Source organism: Trachymyrmex cornetzi, unplaced genomic scaffold (genome assembly GCF_001594075.2).
Source record: "Trachymyrmex cornetzi isolate Tcor2-1 unplaced genomic scaffold, Tcor1.1 scaffold39, whole genome shotgun sequence".
NCBI classification, from domain to species: Eukaryota; Metazoa; Arthropoda; class Insecta; order Hymenoptera; family Formicidae; genus Trachymyrmex; species Trachymyrmex cornetzi.
The window spans coordinates 355,402-366,555 of record NW_017298640.1 but is presented as its reverse complement, the minus strand read 5'-3'; the positions used below and the strand labels follow the sequence as shown (position 1 = coordinate 366,555).

The 11,154-nt window shown below is 30.8% G+C and overlaps 2 protein-coding genes across 2 annotated transcripts; one reads left to right on the top strand and one right to left on the bottom strand.

Annotated features, from left to right (window-relative positions):
• The first annotated feature begins 383 nt into the window (after positions 1 to 383).
• Arp6 (Actin-related protein 6) lies at positions 384 to 1,883 on the top strand. The gene is made up of 3 exons (XM_018511931.1): positions 384 to 587; positions 674 to 1,645; positions 1,754 to 1,883. Exons 1-3 carry the CDS (start codon positions 514 to 516, stop codon positions 1,881 to 1,883), a joined length of 1,176 nt encoding a protein of 391 aa, XP_018367433.1. The 5' UTR covers positions 384 to 513.
• A 231-nt stretch (positions 1,884 to 2,114) lies between these two features.
• On the bottom strand, positions 2,115 to 10,925 carry Uba5 (Ubiquitin-like activating enzyme 5). The gene is made up of 7 exons (XM_018511958.1): positions 10,770 to 10,925; positions 10,505 to 10,688; positions 8,513 to 8,648; positions 8,248 to 8,444; positions 7,975 to 8,161; positions 5,538 to 5,871; positions 2,115 to 2,424 (listed from the first exon to the last, which is right to left on the bottom strand). The coding sequence occupies exons 2-7, from the start codon at positions 10,642 to 10,644 to the stop codon at positions 2,234 to 2,236; spliced, it is 1,185 nt and encodes a 394-aa protein (XP_018367460.1). The 5' UTR covers positions 10,645 to 10,688; positions 10,770 to 10,925; the 3' UTR covers positions 2,115 to 2,233.
• Between the last annotated feature and the right edge of the window lie 229 nt (positions 10,926 to 11,154).

Below are 11,154 nucleotides of genomic sequence, written 5' to 3'. Positions count from 1 at the left end.
AATCAATATGGCGACATTATGCTAGATGCTCATTGGTCCAGCAGTCTTATGTTATGCTTATGCTCTGTTATGCATTTCATGTGTGAAGCCCTTTAGATTGGCCACGCGAATCCAATCACATTGGGTGCATTCAGCAGAAAAGAGCGCTACTAGAGCGCTCGCTGTTATTGGTGTATTCTTTTAAATCATCCAATTAGAATTTTAGATCTGGAAGAATACACCAATAACAGCGAGCGCTCTAGTAGCGCTCTTTTCTGCTGAATGCACCCATTGGAACCTGGGCCATTCGAATATAGAAGAAAAAGAAGAAGATATTGCAATTGGGAAGCACCCATTATATATTTCCACCATGCCAAAAAATTCCACATTCGTTGCATAGTGCTGTGACCCTTTTCTTGGGTTCTTTGATTGGAAGACCAAACAGGAGTAATATTTGTGGCATGCCCCTTTTTATTACTGACAATTACATTAAAATTGTATTTGAAATCTCATTTACTATATATTTCTTTAAATATGACTAATTCTACTTTTATTCTTGATAATGGTGCTTGTACAGCAAAAGTTGGTTTAGCCAACGAGACACCCAAGTAAGTACTACTATTATTTAAAAGAAACGTTTACGTTTCAACTGACTAAAAAATGGTGCATTTATTAATTGATGAAAATATTTTAGATTTGTTCCGAATTGTATAATGAAAGCAAAGAGTGAACGTCGCAGACCTTTCATTGGAAATCAAATTGAAGAGTGCAGAGACGCCTCTGGACTATTTTATATTTTACCTTTTCAGAAAGGTTACCTAGTGAATTGGGACATTCAAAAAACTGTATGGGACTATATGTTTTCAAAAGACTCTTGTTCGGTTAATTTAAATCAGTTATCTGTGATAGTGACCGAACCTATATTTAATTTTCCAAGTATTCAAGAAGCTATGACAGAGATCTTCTTTGAGGAATACGAATGTCACAGTCTCTTAAGAATAAATGCAGCAAGTCTTTCGTGTTATAATTATAGAATGGAATATCCCACTACAAAATGTTGTATAGTAGTAGATAGTGGTTATAGTTTTACACACATTATTCCTTATGTTAATGATGCAAAAGTAAAGGAAGGAATACGAAGGATAGATGTAGGTGGCAAACTTTTAACAAATCATCTGAAAGAGATCATATCTTACCGTCAGCTGCATGTTATGGATGAAACATACGTAATTAATCAAGTGAAAGAAGATTGTTGTTTTGTATCACAGGACTTCTTTAAGGATATGGAACATGCCAGATATAAATTAGAGAATAATATTATTATTAAAGATTATGTTTTGCCAGATTATACGACTCTTCGACGTGGATATCTTAAAGACCCTGAGCCACCCAACGAGCAGCAAATATTACGTTTAACCAATGAGAGATTTGCAATACCAGAAATATTATTTCATCCGTCAGATGTTGGCATTCGACAAATGGGTATTCCAGAAGCCATTATGGATTCCATAAAAGCTTGTAGCGAAGAAATATGGCCCCATTTTCTATCCAATATTATTCTTACTGGTGGTAATACAAAGTTTCCAGGATTCAAAGACAGAGTGTACAAAGAAGTTAGAAGTTTAGCTCCAGCTGAATATTCTGTCAACGTCTACTTACCACAAAAGTATTATATATATATATATATATATATATATGTGTGTATATATTACATTTGCTACTTCTTATTTTGTGAAAAGTTTAATAAGACTAATAAGATTCTTCCTATTTTTAGTCCAGTTACTTATGCATGGTTTGGTGGGAAAAAACTTTCAGAAGATACAATATTTCCTAATCTTTTAGTGACAAGAGAAGAGTATGAGGAAGAAGGATCATCTCTGTGTTTTGAAAAATTTGATGTATAATTTTGTTATACAATATCTATTATTATAAAAGTTTGATAAAATTAATAAATACTATTAATCAATATAAAAATATATAAATACTTCAAAAAAATTTTTATTTTATATCAAATTATGAAAATTAATATTGTACTATATATCTTAAATAATCTTTTTATTAATATGAAATTGCTACCATTACTTAAAATATTGTACTCTTACTAAAAAATTACTTCCTTTGTAACAAACATATAGATAATTTTATAAATTATAAGTAACACATAATTGTATATATCTATGATAGAGTATATATTGTGTTAATATAAAAGAAGTTTAACATTTTTTAAATGTAGCATGTCTACATTGAATTATCTTCAAATTGATTTCATCTCTGCCATTAATTCTTCTAAACTTAATCCTGTAGATTCAGGAATAGTTTGTTCTTCTTCTAAATTGGTTGCATAAGTAGGCGTTGGTACAGTATACGCTTGTCGCACACCTGGAGTTGATAATATACTTGCTTTTTCATCTGAATGATCACTTCGTTCATCGACCAAGCAAATTCCTATTAAGAAAAATATTTAAAAATATTGTTCAAAGATGTAAATAAGATGTTTTAACTGTAATTACAAATTAATGATTAATGCGAGTTGATGTACAATTATGCATGCAATTAATTCAAATTTTTTAAATACATATAATTTTTATATAATACAGATCTTCAATTGAAAATCAGCAGAGATTGAAACTAATAGTGGAGCAGGGGGGGGGGGCAGAGAGAATTATAGTTAATTATATATATATATATATATACATACACACACACAATTATTTGTATACTTTAAAATGTAATTAGTTGTACGCACAACCATGATGGAAGAAGACACCATACTCACAGCCATGCTCTAGACTCGCATCGACAATTTGTAACTACAGTTACATCGTTACATGTTAATGGGCCAAACAAAAAAATTTATTTAAAAAATATTTTAAGTAGAGATTGTAACTATCCATATTTACACACAGGTACACACACAGACTGGGGTATTTTAATCGTCTCAGGCAGATATTTCAAAAACTAAGGCCCAATTGCACCAACATTACTTTAATTTTAAGTGAGACTTAAAACTCTCTCTGTCTCTGTCTCTTTTTTGCTTTAAAACAAGACAGAGAAAGTTTTAAGTTTCGCTTAAAGTCAAAGTAACGTTGATGTAACCGAGCCTAAGAGAGATATAGGAAAGTTTTATATAAAAGTTGTAAATTTTCTTAGGGGAAAGAAGGTGGAAATAACAGATTTTGTATATGGGGCATTATCAAGGTCATCATGAGTTTTTTACGGACGAATAGAAGTAAAGATTTTTGGGCAACATACACAAGCGTAGATTGTAATTTGAACAAAAAAATTTTGTTAATTTATTCTTTTAATCTTATGACTAAGAATCATTGATCGTTTATTTCAATTCTTTTAATCTTATGACTGCGAACTATTTTTATATTATTTATATTGTATACTGAAGATGGCCTAATATAGGCTGAAACTATAATTTATATATGTAACGCAAGAATTTTAAATATATGACATTTGCAAAAAACATCTGGCGCGTGGCTGAATGCTCTTTATATTTTGTTTATGAGTTTTTTAAATAGGAACCTATTTTTTATTGCATATTCTTGTAGCTGAAGTCAAAACATTTTCAAAACACTATAACAAAATATTTTTTCATTTCAACCCCTTGCCCTATAATTTAAGTTCCGATGGTGTGTGTTATAATCGTTGTTTATGTTTGGCTCCTTTGATTTTCACGGCTCTCACCCGTGATTACTCATGTTTGGCCCGATTTCCTTACCACGAGTTTCACACGATATTGTAGGTGAAGGGGTTAAGTGCTTAATGAAAAAAATACTTTATTATGTTTTGAAAAATGTCTCAACTTCGGCTACAAGAAATCAAAGCCTTAAACGGTCTAACTAGATCTTAAATGCTTGATGATTCTTGTGTGAATTTATATACTACGTATGCAGACCGTTTAAGGCTTTGATTTCTATAGTTTGTGTTATCACATATACGGTCCTATAATATATTATATTGTTCAGCTACAAGAATATGCAATAAAAAGTAGTGGTTCCTATTTAAAAACCTTTTTCCCAAAAAAACCTACAACTTTTATATAAAACTTTTTCCTATGTCTCTTAGTTTCTAAGGCTCATATTCAAAACGTGCTTTTATCAACAAAAGCGCGTTTTTATCTCTAAAATTCGATAGTATGTGTAATGTAAATTATAGCATGTTAGCGCGCTAACATCGTTGTAAGTGCGTTCTGAATAGAGGTCTAAGATATCTGACTGGGACGATTCAAATGCTCCACCTTGGGTGCGTTCAGGGAGCTCACTACCGTACTACTAATGTTAACGCTACCATCTCTGTTCACGGAGCCAAAATAGCGCTAGCGAATACAAGCTCTCTGAACAATAAGTGTAGTGTTAGCCCTAACCACACCATATACAGCAAAATGGAGCACGAGCAAGATTCTTTAGATTCTGCTAGATTCTTTCATTTTATGCAAAAACGCGTTGAACTAGTCTAATTTTATTGATTTTTGAGCTAAACTGTATAATTACAAAATATTGGACAACCATAACCTTATAATTTTTTGCTTTAATGTGACATCCGTTGGACTCAATTTTAACATATAATTTTCTTGTAACTCTTCATCGCGCAATTCCATTTCCACGTAATCTATTTTAAAAGCTAAGTGTAATGAATACTATTGTGATCATTAATTTCGAAGTATCAGCCAACAATGTTCACTTCAGTATTCACTACATATCGCTGTTCATAGAGCACACGAACGCTACGCTATCAACACACTACCTCTTTGGCAATAGCATTTGTAGCGTGAGTCATGACGTCAAACGCTACCAACAATAACGTCACGATAGTGTTTCATAGTGCTATCAGTTAACTCCCTGAACAGTGGTAGCGCTACATAGCACTGGTAGTGAGCTCTCTGAACGCACCCCTTGTATACACAAAGTGACTCATAAATTTTTGCCAAGCGCTTTTGTGTAGATAGAGCGGACTAAACTGAGTCGAAAAATCTTGTACCATTTTGCAATTTTTTCAATAATTAATAAGATATTAATTATAAAAATTGTCAAATATTGGTCTTCAATAATTTTTTACTCAAATATCATCAACTTTACAGAAAAACTGTAAAAACCAAAAATTGTGAATTTTTATCAACTTTTTAGTGCTACATTTTCCTATTGGCAACTATTTTTATCAATATGAGAAAATACAGTATTCAAAAATTCTGAAAAAATTTTCAAAACTTTGAGAAAAAAATAAACAATTTTTGTCTCTTGCTGTTTTTCTGTAAAGTTGATAATATTTGAGCAAAAAATTATTGAAAATATTAAACGATTTTTAGTAATTGATATCTTGTTAACCGTTGTGAAAATTGCAAAATGTGTGTGTGTGTGTGCGCGCGCGCGCGTGTGTGGTGGAGGATTTTTCGACTCAGTTTAGTCTGCTTTATCTGCACAAAGTGCTTGATAAAAACTTACAAGACACTCTGTATACGTATACATGTATGTGTGTGCGTGCGTGCGTGCGGGCGTGTGTGTGTGTGTGTGTGTGTGTGCGCGCGTGTGTGCGCGTGCATATATTTTATATACCCCATTCATTATCTTCATGTACAGGTTTCTCAATAATAGCAGTTTGGTGCTGTTGAATTTTTGGCTTTGCCAAATATTCTTTTTGCCTTTGTTTACAATATTCATCATCACAATTTGAATTTGGTCGCAAAGTCATAGTTGGAAAGAAGTCTTCCATAGCATTGTAACCTAAATAATGAGATATTTTGCCAAATTTTAGTAAAAACTTTAAAGTATTCTGTACCAAAAAGCCTGCTACGATACCCATCGTAGTAGGTAATGATGCAGCACATACTCCTTCACGTTTCAAGGTTTTTTCATCAATGCTAGATGCTACAATCAAAGGTGGAGCACACTGAAAATTCAAATGTACTATTAAAATAACTGCAGAATAATTTTTATAAAATAATTATAGAATATTTTTAAATAAAATTAAAAATCATAGTGATTTTCAAAAATATCAAAAGGTTTGCAGGTTATCACTGTATTTTTATCCATTACTAATGCCAACGTTTCGTGAACCTCGCCCTTATAAAATGAATGACAAGGTTCACGAAACAATGGATAATTGCAATGATTGGCATTAGCAATAGATAAAAACATGGCAATAATTCACAAACTTTTTGGTATCTTTGAAGATGATACATGTGAAAGCCTAAAAAGCGTTATAGAGTGATTTTTTATGTGTCAATAATTTGTTTTAAGTGGTACACAAATATTTCTATTGAATTAACGAAAGCATTTTTTGAAATAAAAAAAGCTTTATTCGAAGCTCAAGTATTTATTTCCTAATGTTTTTATCATAATGCTTCTATACACAAAATAAAATGTCAAGAATAAATCAAGTTAAGAAAACTACCTAATAATTATTTGAGATGGGTATATTATTTTTTTATATATAATTTGCAAATATATAGGCCCATATTCAGAACGCGCTTACAACGATGTTAGCACGCTAACATACCATACTTTACGTCACGCATATTATAGAATTTCAGAGATAAAAGTGCGTTCTCGATACAAGTGCTTTTATCGATAAAAGCGCGTTCTGAATACGGGCCATAGGGCTTTATTTTAAATGGTACAGTCAATTATCTTGAAAATGAAGCATTTTCGAAAAAAATATTTTATACGAAAGCTATAGAATTCTAAGTCGTGTGTTATATAGTAAGTAATGTTAGTATAACCTTTTAGAATGTTGTTTAGATCATATTAAAATTATAAAAATTTTTTATTACATGTTCTTACACTTGATTATATTCTTAAAGAAAATTTTTTTTAATACAATAATGAAATTATTTCTAAATACTTCCGAATTGAGATTTTAAAGTTACAGTTCTATTGACATTAGCATTATCCAAAGTATTCGGACATCCTTTGAATATTGAATGATAAACAACTGTATGTTTTCTTTACATAGATATAAGCGAGGAGCACAGACTCTTGCATAACGCATAACACGTAATGCATAAAAAAATGTGCCAATCGAAGTCCTTCATTTCCTCCCTTTCTATGAAATAAAGAACTCTGATTGGTTCAATTTCTTATGCCTCATGTGTTATGCGTTATGCAAGAATCTGTGCTCCCCGCTTAATTCAGCTCATTACCCTTTGCATAAAAGTATTATCAAAAAATATTAATAGTTGAGATATTGTAGATATATTTCAATATGTTTCAGCAGTGTTAGACTAAAATATTAAAAATAATAAAGTAACTATTTAATACATTTCTATGCAGAATAATTAGAGGAATCATATTAAGTAAAAAAATTATATATTTTCATTTTTTTTAAATAGCCTTTAAAATATCGATTTTTTCGAAAACTAATTTTATCATTATTCCCCGTTCAGTCCATAAAACTTTTGTCTTTTACGAGATATTTGTCTGATAATTAAAATGGGACACTGTATATGTATAACACTGTATATATATGTCCCACTTTAATTTACCTTCCTAAAACTACTTTATTTTTATAGAAAAAATTGTATACGTTAGATAAAAATTGTATAGTATGAAGGAACGCAAACAATAATAAAATTAATTTTTGAAAAAAGATCATATGAAGATTATCGCCATTTTTTATAATGGAATTATGATTTCTTTAACATAATATGATTCCTGTAACTATTCTGCATATAAAAGTATCATGGTAAAGCTATCGGAAAATTAATATTTTACGAGATATTTAATAAATAATCAAGCTCTAATCAGAAATCAGTCTCTAGTGAAAATAAATCAACAAAGTGTAATGTCTATAAAAGTCAATACAATAAGTTCAAGTGTACATTAATTTTATTTTATGCAATTGAGATTCGATCGATATCGCTTACATCTAAAAAGTGTAAAACTTTCGTTTGAAACATTTTCTCCTAATATGTTTAGTTCTATGTGTGGAAAAACTAATATATCACTTAAAATAAACTGTTTGGTACTAATTATTTAATAATTGAAGTCTTACTGCAAAACAAGCTGTTTCACCAGGCATAATAAATTGAATGTGACCGGACACTGCATTTTCGGATACGCCACTCTCAAACCATTTCTGGTTAAGTTCATTACAAGCAGTGTTTATTGCCATGCGAGCTTCAAAATTATCGACACAACTCAGTACTAAGTCGACTGGGCCATTTTTCAAACTGGAGTTACTGCAAAAATGTATAAATTTAAATTAAGTAAAACCACTAAAACATATGTAGATTTAAAAAAATTCAATTTGTAAATGTATATATACCTTATTGTATTCATAAAATTTTGAAAATGGTTAACAGTTGTAATATTATAATTGTGTATTTCAATTTCTACATCAGGATTTATGTAATGCAAGGTATTTGCTGCAGCCTCCACTTTACTCTGGCCTGTTTGATATGGTTGAAAAAATAATCTATTCATATTTGCAAGTTCTACACTATCATAATCAAACAGTATCAACTGAAATATATAGTAAAACATTAAATGATTCATTTAACACATAATCTATGTTCCTATCATACTCCTACCTTTCCGATACCGCATCTTGTCAACATTTCTGCTGTTACACTACCAACACCACCAATTCCAACTATGGCTATCGTTAATTCTCGTATTTTTTCATAGTTTTCAATGATACCCATACGCTTCAATGCCATCAATCGGCTGCAAGATATTAAAAAGTAAATACAATTACAAATTTATAAAGCTCAGAAAATTCTTTTTTATACATTTCTTTTAGTAAAAGATTGGATAGAAACATTTTATTTAAATTGAAATTTAAATATTGAGAAAAATATGTTGTACTTTATGCCCTAGGCCAGTTATACTCATAGTCAATTCTTAGGGCTGTAGCAGAAAGGCTGACTTATAATTTTAATGGACCTTCTACAATAAACCATTAGTCAAAAGTCAAAAGTCAGAAGCTGGAAATTGACGACTGTAATTGATCAATTTCCAGCTTCTAACTTCTGATTTATGACTAATGGCTTATTGTAGAAGGCCCATAAGACATAAGTCATAAGATAGTTCTTGTGCGTTGCTAAAAATAAGATTTAAGTCATAAAACACTGTCTTAAGATAATAAGTCAGATTTCTGCTAAGGTCCAAGAATTATGAGAGCATCCTTGGACTATATTTTGAGAGTTACTACCAATATTGAAAATCTGTAGTATGTATATATAATAATAATGTAAATTATAAACTTTCAATATTGGCAGTAAATGTACTCTCAATAATGACATTTAAAAACAATGTTTAATAAAACTTTTTAATAAAATTTGCGTTTGTAAAGAAAATCTTTAAAGAATAAAAATATTAATGTAAAGCAGAATTATAAAAGTTATTAGATAAGTTTAGTATAAAGAAAAGTTAACGTTAATTATTAAATTATGACTATGTTAACATAGCTTGATTTATGCCAAAATTATAACATCATTGTTATCAAACTGGTCTATCATAGCTATTTCTGTGAAGAATGGAATGACTGTATGTATTGGCCAGTTTCATAAGATCGGTGTAATAACTTTGGCGTAAATTGAATTGTGTAAACGTAGTCAATGTAATTTTTTTAATCTAATATCTTACTTTAACCCTTACTGTACTGATATGGGTAACGAGTGACCGAGCAATTCCTGTTCGTGCAAGTTTCTTTGAGTCTTTCGATAATTATAAATTATACTACTATTTTATTATTTTCCAAAATAAAGAGTCAATATGTATTCTATAAAGTTGAAAGTATGTTGGTAAATTTTTAGAGATTTTTAAAATTATTTTGAAGAGGTAAAAAAACGAAGAGATTTGAAGTGACCCTTGATGGTATGGATGAGGTACCAAATTGTAGATGGTATGGTAAGGGTTAATAACATTATAAAAAAAATAAAAAATCATTGTGTATGCTTTTCAGCAAGTAACACAGCATAACACAGTTAACACAGTGATTATTTCATCCTTGTTTAACATTGGCCAACAAGGATATAATGATTCACTGTAGGTCCGTTTTCTGTGACTGAACTAGTATACACTTTTAGAACTTAGAGTGAGATAGATGTACGATTGATATTTGTCAAAAGCGAGAGTGAGTTCTAGAGCAGTCTAGTGCAGGAACAGAAAACAGATCATGTGTTACACTGTGCAGTCTGTCTCACTTGCTGGAAAGCATATGGGCCCCTATTCTCGAAAAGCATCGCATACAAAAAACTAGGGAAGTGCTATAATATATGTAACGCATACTATAGTATTTCCCTAATTTTTCGTATACGATACTTTTCGAGAATAGGGGCCATATTATTATCTTTCTATTGTAAGTATCAGTGTGTGCTTTCCAACAAGCGACACGATGTGACGCAAGGATTGTCATCTTTGTTTAACATTGGCGAACAACAAGGATGTAATGATCCATTGTGTCACTTGTTGGAAGGCACACAGTGACAGTAACGAATTACATAAAATAACATACCTATAAACCCTCTAATTTTGTACATACTAAAATAATAAAAGTGACGAAACATTTTGAAACTTACCTATATGGATTTGAATCCACTACTTCATCTGACATATGTTCGATCCTTCCCCTTGTTACTGTCACATTTTTATCTCTCTTTTCTTGCAGCTCGTTTTCGAGCTCTATGACTCTTTGTCGTAAGCTTTCTATTTCGTTCATATTTCAATTAAAAAAAAAAAATTAAAATTTAACTAAAATAAATTCTGCAAAAGAAAGATCTTTATAATAATAATAGGTAAAGGTGCAATAAAGGTCGATCCTCTTAAAAATCGATGAAATTATACTCATTCGACGCGTTTTTCCATAAAACGAAAGAATCTGGTAGAAAAAAGCGCCGCTCTGCCCTGCGAACCGAGATATTAAGCGTTAAAGTTCACGATAATTCAGGTTAGAATATATGTCATACCGACTACGTGTAGTGCTACTTCTTCGTCTTCTTCTTTAGTTAATGGCTCCCGCCTCCAAGTATTAGGGCCTGCGCACAATAGAGGAACAAGAATTATAGCGTATTTCACTGATTGCACTGGTGCGCATTCAGTGCACATTAAGGCTGTTGTACACTATTCTAATCTAAATATAAAAGTGAGATATTTCAATTGATAAAATGCCCAAAATTTATTTTATCAATAGCACAATAAAATGTATCGAATATTTCACGGTTTAATTCGT